The 26649-nt window shown below is 34.3% G+C and overlaps 3 protein-coding genes across 4 annotated transcripts; 2 read left to right on the plus strand and 1 right to left on the minus strand.

Annotated features, from left to right (window-relative positions):
• Nucleotides 1–2539: 2539 nt before the first annotated feature.
• LOC109011905 lies at nucleotides 2540–5794 on the plus strand. The gene is made up of 8 exons (XM_018993286.2): nucleotides 2540–2676; nucleotides 2948–3151; nucleotides 3359–3506; nucleotides 3808–3878; nucleotides 3994–4047; nucleotides 4120–4232; nucleotides 5088–5193; nucleotides 5576–5794. Exons 1-8 carry the CDS (start codon nucleotides 2565–2567, stop codon nucleotides 5668–5670), a joined length of 903 nt encoding a protein of 300 aa, XP_018848831.1. The 5' UTR covers nucleotides 2540–2564; the 3' UTR covers nucleotides 5671–5794.
• A 1506-nt stretch (nucleotides 5795–7300) lies between these two features.
• Nucleotides 7301–22323, minus strand: LOC109011960 (ubiquitin carboxyl-terminal hydrolase 12-like). Its single transcript, XM_035688393.1, has 32 exons — nucleotides 22212–22323; nucleotides 21925–21988; nucleotides 21559–21709; nucleotides 21307–21464; nucleotides 20222–20487; nucleotides 19907–20125; nucleotides 19723–19831; nucleotides 19509–19624; nucleotides 18597–18695; nucleotides 18026–18135; nucleotides 16301–16375; nucleotides 16042–16120; nucleotides 15800–15946; nucleotides 15626–15706; nucleotides 15396–15515; nucleotides 13408–13530; nucleotides 12759–12836; nucleotides 12475–12563; nucleotides 12280–12388; nucleotides 12095–12163; nucleotides 11912–12022; nucleotides 10900–10955; nucleotides 10452–10629; nucleotides 10257–10358; nucleotides 10085–10156; nucleotides 9768–9833; nucleotides 9421–9486; nucleotides 8823–8909; nucleotides 8597–8713; nucleotides 8420–8494; nucleotides 8188–8274; nucleotides 7301–7940 (listed from the first exon to the last, which is right to left on the minus strand). The coding sequence occupies exons 1-32, from the start codon at nucleotides 22239–22241 to the stop codon at nucleotides 7899–7901; spliced, it is 3351 nt and encodes a 1116-aa protein (XP_035544286.1). The 5' UTR covers nucleotides 22242–22323; the 3' UTR covers nucleotides 7301–7898.
• A 1456-nt stretch (nucleotides 22324–23779) lies between these two features.
• LOC109011906 (universal stress protein YxiE) lies at nucleotides 23780–26596 on the plus strand. 2 transcript variants are annotated; one of them, XM_018993287.2, is made up of 4 exons: nucleotides 23780–24127; nucleotides 24262–24374; nucleotides 25410–25528; nucleotides 26272–26596. In XM_018993287.2, exons 1-4 carry the CDS (start codon nucleotides 23848–23850, stop codon nucleotides 26360–26362), a joined length of 603 nt encoding a protein of 200 aa, XP_018848832.1. In that variant the 5' UTR covers nucleotides 23780–23847; the 3' UTR covers nucleotides 26363–26596. The 2 variants fall into 2 exon arrangements, with proteins under 2 accessions (XP_018848832.1, XP_018848833.1); XM_018993288.2 differs by having other exon boundaries at nucleotides 23783–24127; nucleotides 24262–24365.
• Nucleotides 26597–26649: the final 53 nt, after the last annotated feature.

Genomic DNA, 26649 nt, shown 5'->3' on the forward strand with positions numbered 1-26649 from the left:
CCGTCTCTTAACATGAGCGCTTTCTTTTCTTTTTATTTTCTGTTTTATATGAGAAATGCTATCTTTTTAAGCATTGTTCTTTTCCAGTCCATTTGTTATTAGTTCATTTGATTTAGTGGAATGATTTTTAATATTGAATGTTTACTTCTTCTCGCTGTTCTATGTGAAAACTGAGATATGCATTCAAGTGATCATGTAATTTAGTTACGCATTAGTAAGGGGCTCGAAATAACATGTTAAATAAAATTAATTCTCACAAACAATGGGGCGTGTAACTAGTACTACTGTTGTTTTATCATACTTGTGAATCCTTGATTGAGTATTTGTGGTAGTTTCTGGTTTGTTTCCATATTGCGTAAGGATTAGTATCAGCTTAGTTCTCAGTCTGGAACTGATCATAGTTTAGTTTTTTCCAGCATATTAGTATCAGCTTAGTATCACGAGTTCATCTTCATGAATTTTGAATACCATTGGTTTACAGCTACGAATAACAACAATAATATTAAAGGAATATTTAATTCAATTTCTTTGTAACAAAATTTAGAGACTTGCATCTATTGATAAAGCCACACAAGGAACCTTTGATAATATCCTGTAATGCCGCATGTTAATTTTGTTATGGGACCCTTGTGTTGTGATTGAAGTCCAAACTTATTTTCTATATTGTTATGGGAACCTTTGATAATTTTCCAGTCATAATCATGGCTTTTGAACCTTCTGTTATACATTTGCCTTGAATAATTAACATAAGATGTTTAAAATTTAATTAATAAATTTGCTTATAATAGGTAAATGTTCTTGCTCTGACTTGATCATAACACAATCTCGGGCTCTCCAAGGTAAATTTTTGAAGTTTTGGCTTTGGAAAGTTTTATACATGCAGACTGTGTTCCTATAGTTGCTTGGAGTGTTTAATTTTAATTTTCCCTTACATTAGAGAGTGCAGTTACCTAAAACCATGATTGTGATTGGAAATGGCAACAATTGTGAGAACCTAATTTTTATGATTTATCCTCATCCATTCCTTATATATGTCTCTAATGTTTGGACTGTTGTGGACTGTTTAATTTTACTTTTTGTGGGCTGTTGTAGTTGAAACATATTCAAAGTATTATCCCATTGTCATGAAGTTGCTTTGGACTTTTTTTTTATAATGTATACTGATCTATTCAATGCTGAAATTGATAAACTCTGTTTTTGTTGGAATTCCAAGGTAATGTATACTGCTCTTTTCAATGCTGGATTTTTTTTTGGGTACTGCTAATTGTAATGCTGTGTATGAACTTGTTGTGTAACTATTAGCACTTAACAGTTTAATCAAAATTAAACTTGGAAAACCAACATGCAACATGGTTTGATATTTTTTTAAAATGTGTTTCCACTGCTCTATTTTCTTGTGCTGCCTGGTATCTATTTTATTGTACTACCTGATATGAATTTAGAGACTTGCATCTATTGGTAATATGTTTGTTGGATGAAAGAATTGTAAATATGTTGATAAATTCTGTATATGATTGTTGGGTAGAATAATGGTTGTCAAAATGTGTTTGTTGGATAATTAGGTTGAGAAAAAAAATTAATTCAAAAATAATAATTTAAGTATCAAATTAAATTATTAATTAACATATATTAGTGTAATTGTAAAATATATTATAAAAAATAAAAAATAATATTATTAAAAAAATAATATTATATTATTATTTTGATGAATCAAATGACTAATCTAACGTGGAGTTATGGATAATGAGGTTTAGATATATGAAAAATATGTAATTTTCATCAAATTTTAAAGATAAATTTGATAAATTCAATGCCAGTACTCTAGTGAGTTTGGTTACCAAACTTATCTCAACTCATCTTAACTTATCATTACAACTTTTTTAAATCTCAATACAAAATATAATAAACAATTCAACTTTTTCAAATTTCAAAATAATAATAATATTAAAAAATAATATTCTAACAATATTTTATCATCTCAACTCAACTCAACTCAACTCAACTCACTTCAATATTCAAACACAACCTAAAAAGGTTTTATCTGAACTCTAAAGTTTAGAATGAGATAGATAAATATTTAAGTTATGTTTGAATGTTGAAGTGAGTTGAGATGATAAGATATTATTAGAATATTATTTTTTAATATTATTATTATTTTAAAATTTGAAAAAGTTAAATTATTTATTATATTTTATATTAAAATTTAAAAAAATTATAATGATAAATTGAAAGAAATTGAGAGAAATTTAATAACGAAACGATGCTTGGCAAACCCATCAGGAGGGTTTCGAAGTTTCGAACCCACGAGTCACTGTCAAGGAAAAAAAAAAAACCTGGGTCACTGAGCTACAGATGTCAAGTATTCATTTGCCAACAAAATGAGAAGACTTTCGGCATATAATAGCATTTGGCGGTTCTTTTGATTTCAAACCGTAAAGGTCAGTTGAAATCGGAGAATAGGCTCTGTGTTTCGACTCTCCGAAATTCCAAAGAGAAATGATATATATATATATATATATATATATATATATATAGAGAGAGAGAGAGAGAGAGATAGATAGGGAATGGAGGAGGGGATCCGGAGCTTGAGCAGATCTTTAGCTTCATTCTGCAACCACCTGGAGTCGAGTTGCTACGCTCTCAAGCAATCCCTCGATCGCCGTCCCATTCCTCTTGGTATCCCCCTCCCTCCCCAATTTACTCTCTCCTTTCCCCTTCCATTATTTCCCTAATTTCTTGATTGCTTTCAATCATTCCTCACTCAAAACCTTGTATTGGATGCATCTACTCTCTTTTCTTCTCTCCTTTTTTTTTTCTGAATTTAAAATTTCATCGAACGTTAACGCTTCGATTTTTTCCCTTTTTTTCTCACTAGCTTTAATTTTAGCAGCTAAACAGAGGAAAACATGCTCTGATTATTACTTTTGGATGTGTGTGTGTGTGATAGATTCGGTTTCATCGAGTTTTATAAAGAGCCTGAACCGCCGAGTATCGAGCGCGAGTGGCGATCTCAACGTGCTCGACTCAATGATCCTCGGTACCGTGTCTTTCGAGGAGCTTTTGGGCCACTGCAACGAGGTTTACAAGAAGAACCAGAGCGATCTTTCTGAGCTCCAAGACCGCCTCAAGAGCTTAGGATACTATGTTCCTGGTACGGTTCACGCTCCGCTCCTTCTATCAAAAAAATTCTTTACCTATAAAAAAATGAGTACAGAGAGAAATTAATATCTTAAGTTACCTGAGTTGGATTACATAATTATGTAGAGAGAGAATTGGTTAGTCTTTGGAATCTTATTTAAAGCATTGTATAGCGCTGATATTGTTATTTTGTGCTTTATTTTAACTTTTTGGGCCTCAGACGTTGAAATTGGTGATGAAGAAGAGGTTCCCGATTTATCTACACCGCTTTGCTTGGAATCCAAGGAAGGATTGGCTCCACCATCTTCTTATTTCGGACAAGACTGTACGACAGGTTCTATTATCAAGAGTTTGGAAGAAGATGCTTTGTATCCTTGAACCATTTTTTTGTTTGTTATTCTTCAGTTGTCTACTACAAAGTCAGATATCTTAAAAGGTGGAATGGGGATTTTTCTTGAGTTTCATGATACTCTGAATTTATTAATCCTTCGTGTGGGTTCGGGAAAAATCCAAGAAAGAGAAATGATTCGCCTAAGTGAGATTTAAGTACTTAACTAAACTAGGCCCAACATGTACTAGGTTTAATTTGAGTAGATTTCTTTTCTTATTGATATATTATTTTAGAGCGTCAGGATATGGAAATCATTTGTATTTCTTAATGTTCTTTAGATTAGACGAGTCACTCAGCTTGAAGAAGCTTGGCCTTTCAGACGCTTGCCTTGCAACTTTAGCATCTGGAGGTTAGTGAATAACAATTGCCAATGAAGAATGCTCTAGAATTCACAGTTTAACCATAGGAACTAGCTTCTGCTATTCCAACAATTCCTTCTTCTAATGCCCTCTTCTCTCATGCAGTTAATCGTCAGATTGAGTCTGAAGACTCCGAACAAGGAAAACACACAATTTGCGGTAATTGAGGCTGTCTTAGAATTCAATTAAGGGTAGCCACACCAAAATCTGATTCCTTCATTTCACATGTAGGGGAAGCAGATGTGAAACGGAAGTCAAATGAAGCCCCTAAGCCTTTGATTAAGATATCAATCGATGATTATGAGAGTCTTCCTTCTTACATGAAAGGTCTAGCACTCTGGGAGGTATCGATTTGTCCTAAAAACATTTTTTCCGACTTGAGTATACTTGTAAGCCATGCATATTCACTTTCATTTAAAAAAAAAAAAAAGATTATCAATAAGAAGAGTACAACAGTATACACTAGATCATAGTAATGGTGGGTGGAAAACAAAATTGGGGTTGAGAATTTGGGTTGGGTTGGAATGCTTTCAATGATATTATTGGAACCGGCTTATTTAGCTATGTTGTGCCATAAGGTTGGCATATTCACTTAAATCGAGCTTGCGGTGACTGGGAGATAAGTTAGAAGTACCTTTCTAAGAATTGGTAATGAATGCATTAACGTAATAAGAAAATGAAGAAAACATTAATTAGTAGTCGTTTTGCTGAACTTGATGACTAATTTGTTCATGGAGTCGCAATCGCACAGTCCAAAATTTTCAAATTCCCGTGAACTTTATTTTATTTTTGCCTGCCGAATAAGACAATATCTTGTCAATTTGGTAGGTTCTTGAGTAGAAAACTTAGGACTGCTCTACGATTCATTCAAGATTTGTTGGATATTTGGTGTTCCGTCGACTAACCTGGATGATTAGCTGCTTTCTAAAGTAGATCAGCTCTGCCCTCTTGCTTTCATACCTGCACTTATCAAGCAACTGAATGACTATTTGTTTAAGCGGGCCTTTGGTGTTTTAAAGCCTGCTACTGTTCATGGATATAAGCCGACGCGCTTCTATTTTCCTTTTTCCTGCTTTCGTCTGAACCTAGATAATCACTTCCCAGTAGGATTAGTGTATTAATCAATAATCATCGTTATTATAATTCAACTCCTACAATAACATTTGGTCCTTGATATTTTGCTGCACTTAACCTTGCAGGATCTGCTTGAGGCTGTCGAGAAGATCAATTCAAGCCTGAGCCAAAAACAGAGAACAAAGGGAAGCAACTACTTCCACCAAGACGAAATATCATCATTGGGGTTGGGTACGTCTATTCTTTCACTTTCTTATTGTTTTATAGATCCCGATCAGTTTTAAGTTAAAAAAAAATTGGCCATCCAAAGTATGTATGCCTGGGGTTTTAATGACAAGAAAAAAAAAAAAAAAATAGAAAAGGAAAAGAAAGGTCGTCCCTTTTTTTATGAAGAGGCTACCGCTCTTGGTTACAGGAGTCTGATTCATGCACCGGGACTCTGGCCATTTGGATTTGCATGGTTAAATTGTCAAATACGCTTTGTCGAAGCCTTTAAAATCTGCCAAATAACTGTTGTTTTGGTAATTCGATGTTGAACTTTTATTTTTTATTTTTATTTTTTGAAAAAAATTTGAGACTAATGACACAGGCGGTCACTTTTGCACTGTTTCAGGACCTAAAGCAAGATCTTATTTGCTGTTACTTGTACGCATGAATCGGTTGGTTGTAGAGACCATTGACGGATTGATATCCTACCGAGTTTTGTAGATGAGACAATCCAATAGATAACTGTACTCCTTCCATCTGATTTAACTTGTGTTACGTACTTGCCCATTAGGTGCCTAACATGCAGGGAAGATATAATGGAGCCTGTGTGTGTATACAATATTCAGTTTGTGACTTGAATAATGGACAAACGTAAGATTTTTTTCCTTTTTTTTTTAAGGCAACTCTCAAATCTTAAAGGACAATACTAAGGGGGACTGAGACTGTGCCTCCACATTGTACCGATAAGTGCAATTGCATTTAAATGTCTTTGATCATTTGAAAAGATTTCGTAAATTCATTAAAAATCATTTTTTTAACCATTAAATAAATAAATAAAACAAAACAAAACTGCATCGGTCAATTTGGGGATGCCATTCTCAATCCCCTATCATTTTCCCTTGAAGAAATGCTTGAAAAGCTATAGGACAACACATCGGCACGGCAGAATAGAAATTCTCCTAATTCTTGCTGAAACCCTCGGAACACCTCGATGTCTATATTTGGGTAGAAAAGTCTTCTTAAAACACTTTATTATTATTTATTATTACTTTTTACTTATTTTTTATAACTATTTATAAATATTTAATATTTTATCATTATTTTTTCACTATTATTCACAAAATATTTGAAATCACTTTGCTATTCAAGCACAACTAAATCATCAGAAATTGGGCATAAGTAGGCTTGGAAAAATATAAAGAGTATAAACACTAAGGTCTTGTTTGTATAAGCAATTGGACTTATCTCACCCTCTTTCATTTCATTTTTAACATCCCAAAACTAGTCAAATAAACACTTTTTAATTTCTTTTTCATATTTTTTCATCTAATCATTACAATTTTCTTAAATTTTTATATAAAACACAAAATACAATTCAAAAATTTCAAATTCTAAAATAAAAATAATATTAAAAAATTTATATTATGATAATATATTAATTTTATAATATTTTTATCCAACTTTTTCTATCATTTTCCAAAATCCAATAATAATCATGCATTTAATATCATGTATAAAATATAAATTTATTAGCTAATTTTAATAAAAATATGATATGAATCCAAATGATTTCAATAAACATGTAATTTATGTATTTAACTTCAATTGTTGATTTTTTTTGCCTCATACGAAAAGATAAAAACCATTAAGTTAAAAGCACATGATAAATATAGTATTTTATGCACAACCAAAAATTTAATACAAAATACTCATTCATCTCCTATGTTTTTTTCAATTAAAAAAAATAAAGAACTACATGTTTTATCATTCAATTTTTCTACAATTTTTATTTAATACAATGATGAAGTTAATATATATTTAGTTCTATTATATTTTTGTACAAGAATTTTTTTTAAAAAAAATCAATTGTTAAACAGCAGAGAAAAAAATAAACGAATCAGTTGAAATCGGCTCAAATCTATTCATTTTTTTATTGATTCAATTTAATTCAACTGAATCGAACCGTTTTATTGAGTCTTCCACTAAATATATCAATGAATCAACCAAACGAAGCTTGAAAGGAGTAATAATCCTCTTAAAGACATTCCAACGACCAGAATGGGGGATTTTTTTTAACGAGACCACAAGCCCGTCTCCAACCAAAAAGGGATCTAAAAGATAGACAAAAAAGGAAGAAGAAAGGGCAAACAATATTTATAGATCAACTAAAGAAGGGTGTTGAAGGCAGTACAATTCTCTTACACGTTCCAACAACCAGAGTATTGGTTTCGACTCGACCAACAATTTACAAAAACTTGTTCCCACCAAAAAAAGAGAGAAGAAAAATCGCATATAGGAAAAAGAATTGACTGTCAAAACAAAAATCCACTATACCCAATATACATCTCCTTGTCAAAATCTTTTTTATGTACCTCTAAATTACACTGGAGCTGTATCTGAAAAGCCACCGACCTCTCAAAAGGAGGTGACTTTATATAAAGAGAGTGAACAGGGGAAAGCACAAGCAAGGTGCATCAATATAATATAGCCACGAGGAGAGGAGAGGAGAGGAGGAAACCTCTCCCCCTTCCCCACCCACGTCTGGGAAAGAATACTACAGCCTACAAACCAATAGTCAAACCCCATGTAAATAAACTCAATGTGAGCTTCACTATTATCCTTCAACTGAAAGGGGCTAATTCTCATCACCTCCATTCCCAAATAGCCATTGTGGCATTTTAAGGATGCTCGTACAGCTCATGTTCTGGTGGAGGATCATCAGCTCTAACCTAGTTGTATATTTTAACTGGCTTCTCAAATGTGTGACGGTTCTGCAAAATTTCAAGGCAAATTAATGATGCAATGCATACATCTCCATGCTAACCCAATCCTAGTCTGACATTAGCACAAGGCTCTCAGCTTCAGCAGAAGACGAGATACAGGCATGTAACAACACCAATAATATAGATGCACCGCATCACCAGTGGTTCTTGCTAAAAGAGTTCTGGCATTGTTATTGATACTGGTAACAATCCTAGTTGTGTGATAACAAAGGACTTTCTAATGGAGGAGCTTTACCTGATTTACAGCATAAGGCCTCTTTGGGGTATTATCAGAGTGTTCCAATCCGAGGTACTGCTCCCAAGCTCCATAAACATCTCTTCTCTGAGGAAAACAAGTAAAAAATTCACGTATCAATAAAATATTTATCAAAACATTTTATTAAGATGCATAGCCCAAAACAACACCAATACAACCAATCGCGCTAGTGGTCATCCCCTCCTTTTAACAAGTAATAATATAGACACACCTGGAAACGACTGGATACAACATCAGAGTCTTGCAGGTAATCTGGACGACCCAGTGACAAAAAGGCAAACTTCCACTGAACAGACAAACGGATAAAAAATAATAACAATAACAAACAATTAGTTCTAAGTTGCATATGTAACCACAATACAGAAGTGAAGCCATAGAAAGTCGGTACCTTTAAAAACTCCTCATCTTGAACCTGCAATTTCTTTTGGATTCGCACTTTAACTTCTGCTAATGTCTCTCCTTCATGTATCGCCAAGAAAAAAGGTTCCCCAAAATTTTGTACTTGCTGTTTGAAGAATAAAAATTGATAATCTAGAAATTTTTCCACGCAAAATACCCATCTTCGATTTAAATTAACCAAACAGCTTAGGAACCATTTACTTAAATTGCAATACCATTTGGTTTTGTGCAGTCTCTTTGGTGAAGTGATAAACATGAACCAAACGATCTTGGGGGCCAAGGTTTTTCTCCTCTTCTGGTACCTGAGACTCAAAAAGCAAAGAAGGTCAGCTTCAACTCCAGAACACCGGGAACAACATACAGATAGCATCAAGATCCAAAAACCTAAAAGACGTTTCCTTTTCCCCCGCCCCCCCCCCCTTCCTCTTCCTCTATCCCTCCCTCCCTCCTCGAAAGCTCCCAAGCTTGGAGATCCTCCCCTACCTTGCCTTCTCTTTTTTCTTTTCTTTCTATTTTCTTTCCCTTTTATCTGGATGTTGCAAGCCAGGTATGCTAACCTTTGTCATCCACCACCACACAAGTGCCTCACGATCACGATCACCATCACCATCACCATCACCCTCTCCACCCTTTGCTCCACCTCACCCCATCCTCCTTTTGTATCTCAGTTGATTTATTCAGTCTAAACTTATCTCCACCCCCTTTTCCAAAAAAAAAAGAAATAAAATCCTAACTATTTAAAGAGGAAAGAGGTGAAAATTAATAACAAAATCAAAATTAACGAGTAAAAAGAAACACTTGGGTGGGACTTGCCTCCTCTGCACGCAATGTCCAGTACTGGTCATTTATATTCTCGATCTTTTCATTGAGTGGAAAGATCTGCATGAAAAAGATAGAAGAATAATGCGTACACAGTGTACAACATATAAACAGCATTCTTTGAAATTCAAATTCACAATTTAGAGAGGGAAGGATTTCATATATAGGTGTATGTACACACAAACTCACACACACACACATCCAATGCGGCAAACATGTAGATAAACATCATAATAAACCATCAACTTCACAAAATATCATCATGAGCAAAACTTTGACAGAGAAAGATCAATGATGAGCCTGCAGCTGTTTAATTTCAATGATTAGTTAATAGTCATTACCTTATAGATCTTGTGATAGAAAACTTCAAGCAGTCTAACTTCTGCATTTGGATGTGACAACTCTACCTGTTTCAAGCCACAACAAAGAAGTGACCATGTAGCAACTATAAAAGTAATCATATTGCAATCATAAAAGATCTATCATAGTAAGAAACACAATGCAGTAAATAACTTATGAGTCGGAATCAACAACATATTAATAATTTTTACTTATAAGAAAATATGAATAATAATTTCCTTAAAACTCAATTCCTTTTTAAGGAGATCCATAAAGGAAGAAACACAGTGTGAGTTCCTTAGCAATGGAAAAATCTTACCTTTGTTCTCAATACATTAAGCACATCTCCAACAGTGCTCTGTTTAGGCAACCTAATATTGTGAATTACCACCTACAATTCAAAAAAGATTACATGGGGGGTAAAAAGTACAAGCATTATCCACGAACATGGAAAAGAACATGGAGGTGATAGTTATGGATTTCAGACGCACTTCATCCTTGGTAGCATGAAGAAAAGCAACTTTCAGATTTTTAAGACCTTGCAATTCCGGCAGAGGGATGTCCAAGACTTCATAGTACAATATATCTGAGGTCTGCTAAAAAAAAGAATTATTTACACCTACAATATATTGATGAAGATGAGAGTTATGAGAACAATGCAAGAGCTAAATCCATCCGACATATACCTGATTGTAATGGACTAGCATGTCTGACAAATGCTCTACTCCTTGATATTTGATAGGTTGGGGCTTAGGTTGCTGAGAATAGCAGTTGTGAGATGTGAGTCTGATTTTGGATGGATCATCCAAACCAATTCGCTGTGCAACTTTTTCCACAACCTCGTCATAACTATTTATCTTCGACCTAGAAAATAAAAAGAAACCAATGAATATCAAATAGTGCAATGCTACTTACAAGTCTGTTGAAGATACACTCTCCACACTGTTGACATGTCATAATTTGATTTGCAAGAGGATTTAATTTTAAAATTCTCTTGCCAATCAAGTCATGTCATGTCAGTGGTGTGGAGGGTGTCCTCTCCACATCGAGTTTTAAATATAATTTTCCTATCAAATGGCACCAATGACAATGCTCCAACTGTGTGAAAAAGTGGTGTCACGTGGAAATACTTACAATTCTAGACAAAAGTCATCCTCTTTTGGTCTCTCCAAAGATCGGAAATGAACAACCTGTAAATCATCAATTCATTAACAGGTGAATTTTAATTTTTTGGCACAAGGCCAAAATATATTAGTTCAACATATACATTTGATGAGAGCCACTACAACAAACCTAAGTGAATAAAGGGGCAAAAACCATGCTTCAATACCATAAGTATTATCTATAACATAAATAATCTTCAAGAAAGTTCCTTTTGAGTACATCATCTACTCCTGCATTAAATGACCACGAGATTGGCCATTTGAGTACTTTGAAGGGTAATGCAACTAGACAATTTGAAATTTTAAAAGTTCAAAACATTTTCCCATTCTTTCCTCTATAACACTTTGTCTTCTTGCCCTATATCTAAGTTACCAAAACTGAAGCAACTAGACCAAAGTTTTAAATTTCGTACCGTACCGGCCGGTACGGTCGAAATTTTTCGTTTCGGCCGTCCGGCCGGTACAGGTATTATATCTATTCCGTACTGGTTAAAATACCGGCCGGTACCGGCCATTTCGGACTGAATTTCGGCCTGTACCGGCCTATATTTCTGCCGATACCGGCCGGTACCGGCCGATATTTCGGCCTGTATGTTTTTTTTTTCGTTTTTTCAAACTACAAATTTATATTTTAACCCATAATTTAGACTAGACTATTTATAATTTTTATATATATGTATTTATATATAATTTATTTATATATAGACTATTATTTTGAAATATAATTTTGAAATATATTTATATATATAATTTATTTATATATCGACTATCCTGAAACGTTATTCCGAAACGCTATCCCGAAAAGGTACCGGTACCGAAATATTTCGTTCCAGTGCCTTGGCCGGTACGACGTCCGGTACGATATTCAAAACATTGAACTAGACCCTTCTTTCAAGGCTGCATCACCATATCCTAGAAACTACGCAAAACTAACAAACATATAAATATCCGTTGCCGAGTTTTAAATTTTTTGGTGGAATGACCTGGCGATTGTGCACATATTCCAAAAAAGATGGAACATCTGGATATCGGAATTCTTCATCACTTCCAGGTTGAGGAGACTTCTGGAAGCAGATAATGTCCCCGTCTTCAATCTGTAAACAGAGCAACAAAAAGGCAAATTAATGTACCAGAATATTTTATATTATATAAGGCATGCAATATACCTGACTTAGTCGAAATGAGGTCTTCTTATCAAGGTGCTCACACATGACACAGGGCTCAAACTTTATTTCCTAAACCACAACAGAAAAAGACATCAACTAAAAATCTATTTTAAAAAAATGTGACTGAACATAGAGCACAGAATAAGGACAAAACAAGCTGACAATAAAATATGTTGGACACAAACCTCATAAAGTTCTATCTCCTCGTCAGGGGTGAATCCAGCCATTTGGTTAAGTTTATCTAGTATTTCTATGGGCTTACCTGAACTCTTTACAAAAAGCCTACCAACATATCTGGCAACATGGACGCAATTATGTCAGCAAGCATAAAACAAAATACGCTTGCAAAAAAATATGGTAAGGAAGATATCACCAAGTACCGCAGTTCTCCTTTTTCAGGGTCATAAAACTTGAAGAAAAGAAGAATATCTTCTTTAGCTTTGTCAGGAGGGGTAATAGGTCGCAGATCCTGAAGTATTATAGCATTTGAATCTTTAAAGTGTAGGAAAATAATTATTACACTAGGACAACTATTTTTTGCAAGATTTATTCTAGCTTTGGAAGTTGAAATGCCCTTCAAATACAGGGGCAAACAGTGACGTTTTCTTATCTGTGAGGGGCAAACAATGACAATTAGATGCAAGTATCAGAAAGACAGCATTACCAGTCCAAGCTCTACTTCCAAAAACAATTTTAATTCTGCATTATGCGTCTTATTTGATACCTCCCTCAAGTGTCCAACCTACAACCAGCAAATGGTTATCATTAGCTTGCATGATAAAAAAATAACAAAATTGATATGACTACGGCACCAGAAAAACTCATGGATATGCTTCAGGATAAAGACAGAATCTCTTTTAATACATCCAGAAAATACAGCCACCAAAGATATTGTCTTGCACAGTTGAAATGATCTTACATATTACTTTTTCTCCTCCATATTGACAATTTCCGTTCCAGCCCCAAAAAAATTCTAGTGAAAATAAGCTAAGAGTAATACTAAATACAGTCGTGGATCGCAATCCTTTTGAAAAAGAACGGGATCCACTATTAAAAAATTAGTTTTTTTTTTTTTTCATGTGGATCCCATATTTATTCATTTTTCAAAGGGATTATGCGGCACTTGCATACTCCACAACTGCAAATATCATTTCTCTTTTGAGAAATATATTTTTTTCTATAGATAATCAAGAAGTTTTATTCCTAAGAGAGATTTTTTTAGAAATATACTAAAAAGCTATATTAGATAAATCTGCCTCAATAATTGTAATAAAAGACAAAATAACACAAGAAGCAAAGTAATATGTGATTACCGATTGTGCTTCCTCCTGAAGGTTCAAAGGTCGATTGGGACGATACGTATGGTTTTGCCGCTTTGCCCAAACCCAAAACCGCTGAAATTGCACTGGTATGCCAAACTCTTTGGCAACCTCCTCCTGTAAACCATCTCAAAATTATAAAGTGAGTAAATGAATAAAAAAGTTTCATGATAAAAAGAATTGAACATGGCATACATCCAACAACAAAATGCAGGATCCAATAAATCTGAAATTTCTAATTCGCCTTCCTTAAACAAATAATCAAATATGAAGCAAGTAAGCTCAAACCATTTCCAAAATCAACAGTGCATTTTTTTTATAAGTGATATCAGTAATGCATTAGAAGACAAAAAGCTACTTCCAGAACCAACAAACTACAAAGCTTTCTAATTTTGTATTTTGAATAATTTTTTTTTTATAAGTTGTATTTTGAATAAATTCATAGTGACCGATACAATCATTTTAAACTACATGTCTTGGTTTCCTTCCTGAAATGTCCCAGAACAAGTTTTCCATTTCTCAGACGTTGTAGCAATTATTTTTAATTATTCTAAACTAGCCTCATATTCTTTTATAGGTAAAAACCAACCTCACATTTAAAGATGAGAAGTGATAGGGATACAATGTTTACACTATTTTTTTTTATAAGTAATAATATTTATTGATGTGAATGAAACTAGGTGATGCCCAAGTACACAGAAAGTATACAAAGTGAGACACCTAATTACATTCTAGTAGGCTAGAAAGAAGATAAAAACTCATGAACATTCCCTCCCTTCAATACAATAGCAGAAAACCACTGGAAAAGAGATAATACAAAAAAATTCCAGATTTCCCCCGTTGCGCGCTCCTTGTTATTAAAGCACCTGTCATTCCTTTCCGACCATAAACACCACATTAAGCACAAAGGAATCATCTGCCACACGGCTGCTAGTTGGACACTACTATGAGATCTATTCCAGCATGCTAATAGATCCACCACACTCTTGGGCAAAGCCCAACTCAGCCCAGCTCTACTAAGAATACCAGCCCATAGCTCCCCAGCCACCTCACAGTGTATGAGCAAGTGATCTATCGATTCCCCACTCTTTTTACACATGTAGAACCACTCCGTGACCAACATACCCCGCTTTCTTAAATGTTTACACTATTACACAATCCAACTACATGGCACTACCATGTAATAATAAATAATAATTTGGAGAACAGGGAGAATATGAAGATCAATTTAAAGTTCTACTCACTGCGATTGAGGCGAGTCACGCGCTTGAAACGAAATCACATTTTAAGAAAAGCAGGGAGTTAAAGTGTCTTTTATGTTCAATCAACTACGATGCTAAGGGAAGTAGCTCAAGTCGAGGGAAGAATAAAGGGAGGGCATTGTGAAGACGATCACGTTGTGGGATGTTCAGGTAGAGGATTAGTTTTATGGAAACAAGGGGTTGGGGTTGGGGAGGTGTGTCCAATTCGGGCTTGGTGTATTTTGGGTAGGTTTCATGGGATTTTTGGGTCATTAGGGGCTTTTTTGTATGGGCTAGGTGTTTTTTATATACGTCCAGTGTACTTGGTTACTCCTATTGATTTATATATATATATAATATTTTTACTTATAAAAAAATAATAATAATTTGTGTCAAACACATTGCGTTTCACAATTAAATTATTATTATGTGATAGTGCCATGTAAAAGGGTTGAGTAAAAGTTGTCCCCATGATTTATTGTTAAAAACGAAAATAATAAAAAAAATACTCATTAAAAGTTGTGCTCGCCTCCAGTATATAGTTAAGGACAATTTAGAAAGATAACTAATTCTTTTACTTATTGTTAATAATTGAAACATCACAAAACCAAGACACATAAATTGGGACAAAATGAGTACTAAGAACGGGAAGAGTGCACAAAAAAACTTGCCAAAAGACACCATCACATTTGTCAATAAAAACATATTTCAATCCTTCTCAATTTAAAACATCAAGAGTACCTTGAAAAGATTAAAGGGTGTTTGTTTCTGAATACGGAAACTATGAACTTTGTCATGATCCACAAGGTCAAAATACATATCCTTTCCAATCTGTTTGGAAAGATCTTCATCTCGAGCAACCTATATCCGTTAATCAATTTCATCAATCAAGAGTTTCATAGACAAGACCTATGCTTGTCATTGCTAAAGAGTTAGACATGAAATGCGGACAGACAGGTAAGAACCATAACCTTTATAATAGTATACAAGTGGGCCTGTGCTTTATATCTTCTCTTGTCTTCCTTCTCTTCTTGTTCTTTCTTCAACCTTATCTGGAATGGGCCGAGTTCAGTCAATCTTGATGCACGCATGTATACACTAAGAAATAGAATTCGAATCATCAAGATGTAAAACCAAGCATTTACCCTCAGGTGCTCAGCTATATCCTTCTCATCAACATTACAAATTATTTTGTCCTTGTCACTTTCACGTATATACACAAGCATGTAAGCATTTGAGTATTTTGTGAATTTAAAGGGAGTATTATTGAAGCCAGGATTGGTTGGTGGCAACTGTTTGACACAGAAGGAAACATCAGCTCACAGTTAAGATGAGCGTTACAAAGAAAAGAGATACAGGGTATTTAGTGACTTTTCTTTCAGATTACCTCTTCCTCACCACCGTATTGCTCCTCTAATGCCCTTTTTACATCCTCTTTTGTCACCCGCTCATCGTCAAATTTTAACCTAAAGTAACAAAAATAGATTACCAAAAATTTATGAACTTTAACAATAAACGAGAATCCCATACCAAACAATTAAACATACACCAGAAGTTCACATGCAAATTCTGTAGGGTAAAAACTGAAAGTAAAGAAGTTCCTGAATAACTAAAAAACAGAGAGAGATTCTATAAAGCATGAATACCACTGATCTGAGAATGTTGGCCTGATAAAAGCATAGTAATGTCCACCATGCACCCCACCGCTATGGACCAAGACACTACAAGAGAAAAACTTGAGCATGTAAAGATGAAGGTAAATCCAAAAAGAATGTAATAGCATCACCAGACAGCATCAAATAAACACCCATACAGGCCACCTTTTTTTTTTCCTAAGAACTGTTTTATTAAAAAAAATGCAATCCGCGCAGGAAGTGTACAAAAGAGATTTATCTAGGAGTATCCATAGCTAAACTGTTTTTCTTGTCATAAGTAATGAACATTCCATAAAAAATGCTCAAATGTGCAATCAACGTAGATTGATATTAGAGGCTAAACTATTAATGATGGATGGGAAATAGAGATTGATGATCGACACTAGGTTAAATTTTACCAAACAAGAAATAAAATCATGCTTTCAAATAAAGAAAAAACATTTAACTGATTGAAATGGTGGAAGAGAAATTTCATAGGTAACACTCAATAGTTTGAACATAAATAGAAATAACCACAATTCATAAAATAAAATAAGATTTCAACATTCAAGGCAGCAACAGAACTTGCCACACTGAGCAATCCAACTTGTTAAAAGACCATTAAAAGAAATTTGCACTTCCTAAATACTTCCAATTAAATGAGGTCCAAAACCTGATAAGTTAAAAAAAAATGTAACAGTATTGTATAGCAGGGTTCCACCAGTGAGAAAAAGTGAGTGAATTCAAGTCAATGGAGCAAAAAGCTGAAAAGAGTTTCAATGATGCCATAAAACGACATAGAAGGAAAATTCTTTATAACAACGTGGGTAAAAATAATGAAGAATGATGATATGTTAAATTCGGAGACAGCAGAGAATTTGTGATTCTGTATAGGAGTAACGGAAAATAATATATGTAGCAAATCCCAATAAGTTGATGAGGAGCAATAGAGTCGGCCCCAACTTAGCTGGAATAAAAGTTAATCAACAGCAACATGTAGTATGGTATGGTAGAGTATGAGCAACTCTTGATGAAATGATTTTACATAATGCAATGAACAGTATCTGTAGTAAAATTCTTTTTTTTTTTTTTTTTATCAGTAAAAGAAAGATATTATATATATGAATGAAATAGACAGTCCTTGTACACAGGAAGTATACATAAGAACTCCTGGCCACATTCTAAAGACGGTAAAATAAAGACAAGAATTCCTGAACATTATCCCCATGTAATACAATTGTGGAAAACCAAGACATTAGAGTATGGAAAAAAAAAATCTTCAACTCGGTCATTGAGCATTCCTTATCTTCAAAGCAACGTGCATTCCTTTCCGTCCAAATACACCACATAATACACAACGGAATCATCTTCCATACTGCTACCACTTGATGACTGCCTTGCATGTTTGGCCAACAACCCAACAAATCCACCACCCTCATAGGCATAACCCAAGCAACATCAAGTGGTAAAAGTCATGTAGCTCATTCATGATTTACACATGAAAGACAATAGACCAAAAACAAAGAGGCCAAAATCACAATTATAACAACAAGCCTATCTGAAGTACAAGAAGTCTACAGTGGATAGGTAGGCCCAAAGACATTCATCTAGCTACTACTGATCAAATAAAAAATCAACATTTTGATCAAGGAAGATGGTCAAAGAAGTCATTGAAATACATCACAAACTTCTAGAAAGTAACATATCTATCAGTCAAGAGTGAGAAATCACTGGAACCTATGAAGCGTGTATAGGTTGCGAACACTCCTATCAGCTTCGGGTGATAGATATTTTCCATTCTCCCTATCAAGGTCAAGTTGAAGAGGAAATTCATAGCGGTCGTTTATCTGCAAAACCAAGAGCTTCTATTTACTAAAGAGGAAACATTAACAAGCAAAAAAGAAAAGTTGATTTTGATGAAAGAGTGATACTTCAACAATTTGTAGATGTACCAACATACATAAATAAGCTCAATCCAGGACGTAAAGAAAGCATGTGGTAATCACTTAAAGTTCAATCCAAGAGGTAAGGAAAGGATGTGGTAGTCGTTATTATTTAAATAAACAAGTTATTGACAGTAACAGATCTATCTTAGTGCACGCCCACCTTAAACATTTATACCATACAGCATACAGAGTTGATAACTACAATAGCATCTATCATGTGTACTCGGGTTGTTCCCCTTTGAGCATTTTTGATGAATTTTATTACTTATCAAAAACATAGTTGATAACTACAATGTATGAAGAGATGGACAGCAATGGAAACACAAACCACGAAGATGAATAAAATAGTTTCCAAAACTGACCTTCACCATAGTGTCCCTCATGAAATCATATTCAAACCGCTTAAGCTGAAGTTGAAGAACTGGGGGAAAGTCAATAAACAAGACACCCTTCTTAGCATCCTGAAATAAATATCAATCAGCATATCAGTTGAAAATAATATTCAGAAATGTCACTACTTGAGATGAAGATAAAAAGCTATCTACAACAATGGCTTGAGCAACAATTCTACAGGAGTGATGCTGAACACTGCAACGACTGAGGAGGTACATAAACATATTCGCAATCAAACCTATACTCCCTGAGTTTCATTAAACCCCACAAAATATCTACATTTATATTTCTCCAGGTGATCGTTTATCATGTCCTTCATTGTGCTGCTAAAAATACTCCCTCTCAACACCAGAAACTCATTCACTTCCGAAAAATAAAACATAGATATATTTTCCTTTCAGAAAAAACAGTTATTTTCCTGTAAAAGAAAGAGCGTCAGCCCAGGTGAACAGTCTGAACACATTTTTTTTATCAGTAAATATAGATTTATTGATGAGGAATAGGCATAGCCCAAGTACACGGGACATATACAAGAGCAACACCTAGACGAGCACATATACAACGCACTTCTTCAAAACTCTATTAAAAAAATATCTATTTTGTAATCCTAAACAATTGCTTTGATTAAAATGAAAGAAGTCCACATCAATTTGATTGGTACCAGTAAAATGTAGAGCAGGAACACCTAGGATATTTAAAACTATCCGGTCCACCACTTTAACCTACTTTTAGTTGGTTTTCATTCGAAGTGCCAGCAAGAAATCTGAACGATTTTGCTGGCATGATAGAACTTGCCCAAAAGAGCATCTCAATGTGCATGAGTGCTTGGGCCATAAAATGTTTTCATGTCCAGTTCGCATGAAATAACAAACAGTACTAACCTGCAAACCATGTTCTTCAGCATGGTATTTGTTATCACCTTCAAGACGTTCAACTTCCACATACTTGTCAAAAGAAGCATAAACATCCCGACAGCCTTTGACATCAAGCTGGAGGTCTGCCATGTAAAATATATATCTTGATATCATGCACTGAAATTAACAATTATTCTCAGCTGCAGACAAGATAATTCAAACTAGCACTGAAAAACTTTACCATAAAAAGATTCCTTTCTTGTAGATTTGTAGTCCACATTGATGCATTCAATGTAATTCATGTGGTGTCCTTCAAATAATTGTTGTATTGTCCCCTCCACAACAGTACCCTGGATCAAGAGGACAAGTTAAAACCACAAAGCAAACATACATTCTCCAGGAAAAATTTTTTAAACCTCATGCACCTTCATTTTGTCTTCAAGTTTTTCACACAGGACTCTATTGAGTTCTTGGACATCATGTTGCATGAAAGAATCATATGTATCCCAACCGAAAGACTTGGTCAATTCTTTAGTTGCCACACTGCTGTCATTATATTGAAGCTTGTAGAATAAACTCTGTAATGCCAAAGGAATACTACCGGAGGGCATATCATTTTCAGTTGTTGGCATATGGTACACAGCCTGATATCAACATGCCAACAGTAAGGTTGTTGCATCTATATAAGATCGGTGATAAAAATCAAAGCGACTTTAAGGAAACAGAGAAGACATTCTGACCTTTCTAAAGTAAGGAATATGGTAGAGAGTCTGAAGCAGAGAGTTCATGTAACATGTTGCGCCTTGGTTCTTCAGTCCAACATAACCAGTCTCCTTCTTTGAGTCATATGACCAGTAATCCAGAACCTTACGGACAGCAACCTCAGCTTCAACAATACAACTATCATTGACAAGGTAACCCCTACTTGGGTCATAAAGATCACTGAGAGGCATAAACGATGTGAAACCCCAGTCGCTCTCCCTTGCATTGAACTGGTGTTGTGTGTCTGCCAAAACCAAATATATAAGCACATACATATGTTTGTATAAGTGTGTGTGCGCGTGTGTATGTGTGTATTTGACATCCTGCTATCACCAAATACTATGATTAATTTTTAAGGAAGTGCTTTTATTGGTTACACTAACTTGCTTGAGCTTGGAAGAGGCAAGAGTCCACAAAAAAGGGAAAAATTGTTCTCATATAAGCAATCCAACATACAAACAAAAAACCAAAATTTTCCATATTGCCTTTACTTTTCACTTATGTCCCAAGTACAAATGGGGTGTCGCTCCACCTAATCCAAGCCAAAGTTTTCAGGGGCCAAAACAAATTTGAATATTATACTTCTAAAAACGAAAATGTATTAACTAGTTAAAAGCTTAAGTAGAGAGAAAGAGTTAAGAGATTTATAGATTTATTTATTAATACATGATTTTCTTATACTTGCCATCATCTGCAGTTATTTCTGTTGCCCAATATTTATATTTGGGGAAAGGGGAAGGGCTTGAACCCTATATGGTTACATTTTATACCCTAATAATGTTTTCACCAGTTACTCTAAAAACTTGAGCTAAACAGCTATAAATGGAAAGAAATATTTATATCAATACCGTGAAACACTTTCCATATTACAGCATGTGTTTGATTACAAGCCTAAGGATTAGCAATTGTTTAACATGCAGTGTAAAACTGAAGCAAAGTAAAAGCAAAAGCATCCAAAAGATAATGCAAGAATTGTGTTCAATCCGACAAAATTGCCTTAAATGATAAGACAACAAGAATGCCTGTAACCATTGAAAGACAATAAGAACAGTGAAGAACATACCCTTTCTTATTGAGTACTTGCTGTGAGCCTGATTAAGCACACCCAAGCTGAATTGTGCGTATCTACTCCAGCCATATGGCAATGTGGTAGAATTAGCGACATCCAAATACATCGACAAGTGGTCCACATTGTTCCCTTTTGGAAAAACAAGTATCCTCCTGATCACAGAAGTCCAACACCAATCACAACACATAATTCAAAGCAAGTTGCAAACGCATAGATAGGTTTAACAAGAGGGAAACATTCAAATACCATTTATAACCGCCAACGACAAAAACCTCAGAGTAGTGCTTCTTGGTATTCAACCTAGAGAAATTCTCAATTGTCCACGTGAATTTCAAAGATGGTGGATCCTCCACTTGCTGATTCTCCACTGTACTTGAAGGCTCCACTTGAGCCACGACTAACAAAATACATAACAAAACTCAAAGCCAAAAATAGAAAAAAAAAACCCTAGCGTCCATACCGATCGTGTTACAGACTCCACCATGCTATATATATGGAAAAAAGAAAAACTAATTCCGGATAAATTACTCGCATGAAAATTTTCGAGAATATAAAATAGAAACAAATTCATGACATTTAGGGAATGAATTGCAATGAATGCGAATAATAAACCTTCCATAGGCTGAGGACCCTCAACTAAATCCGAATGCGGGACCAGCATCTCCTCTTCCTCTTGCTGCAAATACAAATACACAAATAAGAGCTCTGATCAGGCAAAACCTAACCCTACAGTGCTGAATCAAAGCCCTAGTAAACAAACATTAAAAAGTAAGTTTCCGAAATATGAGCCGTTCTGAAGCCTCTGAAAACAATCCTGGGCTATCAAATTGCGGTTTAAACATTGACACCGAAACACAACGAGAGGTGTGTGTGAATAGGGACAGAGAGTTGGTGCATACGTCTAATGCCGGAGGATTCATCACGGTCATTTATGGAAAGAGAGATGGACTGTCAGATCGGAGAATCTCAGAACCGGAGAGAGGGAAAAACGGTGAGGGAGGGAGAGGTGGGAGAGAGAGGGGGGAGGGGAAGCCAGGAGGGCTTGGCGACGAGGCACAGTACCGAGGGATGACTCGGTTTTGCTTAGGGATGGGTATTAAAGGGTTTTCAGGAAAATATAAGGGTATTGTGGGAATGAATGTGATGGCGCATGTTGAGTTTCAGTACGATACGACGTTGGATTGGTGGTCAAGGAGTGATGACCAGGTGATCTTTGCCTACTGTAACTAATTAAGGGATCACGTGGTAATATCTTTATCTTTACTGCAGAATGCAAATGCTTGATTTATAAAAAAACTTATAAATTGATATCTTAGGATACATTAGCTAATAAATATTTTTTGATACAGAATAAATGTGACATATTAGATTAAATCACATTAATTTATAAATTTATTTTCATAACATCTTTTTATAAATATGGCATTCCTCCTTTTTAATTAACATCATTCATGCCACTATCATTTTCTTGTTTTTCAACATAATTAATATAATCATTGTTAATAAAATTTGTTATTTTCTTCAAGTTTCTTTTCTATTAACCAGAAAATATTATATGCAGGCTCACAGAACTTTGCTAAAGAGTTGGTTCTTTAATTTAAATACATTTTTAGGAGAAAAGTAGTGAGAAATTAAACAAAAATAAAACATATTTTATCATTCTTCCTCAAATTTTAGAAGGTCGGAATTTCTCTTTTTTTCCTCTCTAATATATTATATTTTAGAAAATTCTATATGCCATACTATCATATTATGTACTTTAATCTTACTAAATAAGATGTGACACATTTATTATTATTAAATGATAATTTATTATATGCTTCTTTATCATCTGATAATAATGAATATGTCACGTATTATTTAATATAATCAAAATAGAATGAGAATGTGGTATATAATATTACTCTGTACGCACGCATCATCTATAATAATTATACCTCTGACTTCTACCCTTTTTATTTTTATAAAGAGAAGATGATATCCTCGCGCGCCTTAATACAAAATAAAGAGAGATCATTAATAACTACAACTCATCCAGATTCTTTTATTTTCAAAATAAACAATGAAAGGTTATTTTCTAATCAGTATGAAAGGTTATTCACTTAAAAATATATAATTTTTTCTTTTCATCTATGTAATAAAAATGATTATAAATATATTTATAAGTAAAATAGAAAATAAATATACATGGTGTGAAGCTTTATACGTAGTGTGAAGTTTATGGATAGCTCGGCTCAAATCAGTATTGCTTGCTGTGGGTTTGCAATTAATTGCATGATACTTTTGGAAATTTCTACGTGCATGAACGCCAAGTGCCGCCATGGAATGTCACTTTAGCCAGAGCCAAACTTAACTACGACCTTCCACGCGGGCTATATACTCCCAGGTGTACGTACACCTAGACAGCCAAAAATCCAACATCATTAAAAACTGGCACAAACGTATGTGTGTGTATATATAGAGAGGCAAACTGAAGGCCGTAACTGGCATCGCTCTTAATTAGGACGGTGTAAGCATAAGAGGAAGTGAAATTTAATGGAGACCCAGAGTGCAGGTGCAGCAGTGGGATCAGAGCAGCAGCCATTGATGAAAAAGAATGAGAAGCAAAACAAGAAGAAGATGATCAAAGTGATCATGGTGGGGATTGACGAGAGCGATGAAAGCTTCAATGCGCTCAGGTGGACACTTGATTTCCTCTTTGTTTCCATCGGTGAAGCGCCCGAAACCAGGCTGGATGAAGTGGGCAAGGTCGTACTGGTTCATGTTCAGCAGCCCTTCCACCACTACGTCTTCCCGGCTGGGCCCGGTGGAGCTGGTTTATTTCCTAGCTCCCACCTATTTATTTATATATTGTTTCTAATTTCGTTCATGAACTTGCTAATGAACATGATATATTAATTTGACGCTTGATATATGTATTATTTCTGGATATCTTACGTACGTACACAGCATTTTATGCAACGTCTGCGGTGGTGGAATCTGTGAGGAAAGCCCAGGAAGAAAATACTACAGTACTACTCTCTCGTGCGTTACAAATGTGCAAAGACAAGATGGTAAGCCTAGTAGGGACTTCTCGTCTATATATAGTACCCTATTGGGTCTCCTAATTTTCTCGGGATTTGTCGGTATATTTTATAATATTTTTTATTTTTTTTATTTTTTTTTTTTAACTCAATAAATATTTTAATTCAAATTATTTCATTATTATTTACCAAAAGAAAAATTCTTATCCTCCAAATATCTGATCCTATTAGTGATATGATCTCTTGAGTACTGCTCGAGAACAGCCTTTTTCACTATTTTTATTTTATCAATTAATCGTTTTTGTGTACCCCTGCCAATTTTGTATACCGGTGTAAAACATAAGTTTTGGTATCAGTCCAATGCAATCTGATTTTAGACATATTTTAAAATCAAACTAATATATATTAATTTTGAAATTTAAAAAATTGATACTATACCGGTTATACCCGTATTTTCAATTTTACCAATTCTTGTCTGGTTCAATTTGATTTTTTTGGTATATTATATAGTATATATATTATAATATATATTATAATTGTATTATAGACTATATTATAATATATAATATGATGATATATTGTAGTATATTATAATATATAGTGATATAGTATTAATATAACTTTTAATACAATAGACTATAATGATAATATATAGTTAATTATATAGGATTTTAAAATTTAAAATTTTATTAATTATTAATTTATCATATAATAAAAAATTATTTTGTATATAATTATATATAAAAATTATATATAATATAAAAAATTATATAAAAAATATTTTATACAATATAAAAATTTAAGATATTTATATGTGGACCAGGTGTTAGAAAAAAAATGAAAACCGGATCAATTTTGAAAAAAATAGAATTGATACGGTCCGAACCGAACTCGATACTTTACCAAAACCACCTGTTCGGTTATGTACGATTTACCAATTCACCAATTTTTTCTTTTTTTACCCCTAATCTGTACTTAATTTGTTTAGATGGAAGATGATGAATCGCATTTCCAATATAGTTCAGGCATTGGCGTTTTGGATTGGTGATGCTTTTGGATATGAAACCTGTGCAGGCCGAAGCTGAGACGCTGGTTCTTGATGGAGACCCGAAGGACATGATTTGTCAGGCTGCAGAGCAAATGCAGGTTGATCTCCTGGTAGTGGGTAGCCGCGGCCTTGGCAAAATCAAAAGGTACATGCACGTTTAGACTCTGAAAATGATCACTCATATCATGGATATCCACTATATTATTCTGTGGAAATGCAATAACTTCTAGGCAGTCCTGATTATCATAATGATCTGACCTGGTACTCATGCATCATGCATCGATCGGGTACTTAAACACACGTGCAGTACTTAAAAATGTGAATATTTTTGGATCACGTGTTGGTTATTCATGAAATTTAGGTTCTTTAGATATATTATATGCAAATCACGAAATACAAAAAAACAAATGATGATAATAATAATAATAATAATCGAAATAAAAGTGAAAAAGAGTGGTAAATTATTTTCCCTTATGAATTTGGCATCACAATATGTGTAAATAACAGGTGATAAATAGTATCCTATTAGGTGTCTTAATTTCAACTCACAAATATCACTATTATTTATAAATCATTTCAAGTTATGTCATATTAATGTCATTTATGAATTTAAACGGGACTATTATCTTTCATTTTTTAAAACTCAATAAATATTTTAACTTAAACTATTTTATTATTATTCATAAATTATTTCATTACTATTCACAAAATTATCATTTCATCTTATTCTCGAAACATCTCCTATCAGTGATATGATCTCTTGAGTACTGTTTAAGAACAGCCTTTTTCACTATTTTTATTTTATCAATTGATCGTTTTTGTGTACCCTTGCCAATTTTGTAGACCGGTGTAATACATGACTAAATGTTAAGACGTTTCTGGTTGCAGGGCATTCTTAGGAAGTGTGAGTGACTACTGTGCACATCATGCAAAGTGTCCCATCCTAATTGTGAAGCCGCCGAGGGAGTCTAGCAAGTAGAGGCCGGAGTAGTTACACGCCGGCATGGCTAGATTAATTAGTTGGTGATATTTTCTAGCCGCGAGCTTAAAGCGTATGCTTTACCTTCTTGTATAAGGATCGTCCAGATCTCGGGTGGTTTTCATCTATTTCCTCGACTTCCTACTTTGAAGTTCTGTACAGAAGAATCTGGGCACCATAATTGAAAAATAAATAGTATAAAAATCGTGGTAGCATTTGCACGTTATGCATTATTATGGAAGGTTTTGTGAGAAACCCACAAAGGTTTTGGACACGGTCATTTGTCA

Source organism: Juglans regia, chromosome 3, assembly GCF_001411555.2.
Source record: "Juglans regia cultivar Chandler chromosome 3, Walnut 2.0, whole genome shotgun sequence".
Lineage (NCBI taxonomy): Eukaryota > Viridiplantae > Streptophyta > Magnoliopsida > Fagales > Juglandaceae > Juglans > Juglans regia.

Coding starts and splice junctions, on each gene's coding strand:
- LOC109011905 (XM_018993286.2), top strand. CDS start 2,565: ATGGAGGAGGGGATCCGGAGCTTGAGCAGATCTTTAGCTTCATTCTGC. Junction 3,507..3,807: donor AGTTTGGAAGAAGATGCTTT/GTATCCTTGAAC, acceptor AATGTTCTTTAG/ATTAGACGAGTCACTCAGCT. Junction 5,194..5,575: donor AATATCATCATTGGGGTTGG/GTACGTCTATTC, acceptor GCACTGTTTCAG/GACCTAAAGCAAGATCTTAT.
- LOC109011906 (XM_018993287.2), top strand. CDS start 23,848: ATGGAGACCCAGAGTGCAGGTGCAGCAGTGGGATCAGAGCAGCAGCCA. Junction 24,128..24,261: donor GGCTGGGCCCGGTGGAGCTG/GTTTATTTCCTA, acceptor GTACGTACACAG/CATTTTATGCAACGTCTGCG. Junction 24,375..25,409: donor AAGACAAGATGGTAAGCCTA/GTAGGGACTTCT, acceptor AAACCTGTGCAG/GCCGAAGCTGAGACGCTGGT.
- LOC109011960 (XM_035688393.1), bottom strand. CDS start 22,241: ATGACCGTGATGAATCCTCCGGCATTAGAC. Junction 15,707..15,799: donor ATATAGCTGAGCACCTGAGG/GTAAATGCTTGG, acceptor GGCCCATTCCAG/ATAAGGTTGAAGAAAGAACA. Junction 13,531..15,395: donor CACCCTTTAATCTTTTCAAG/GTACTCTTGATG, acceptor GATGGTTTACAG/GAGGAGGTTGCCAAAGAGTT.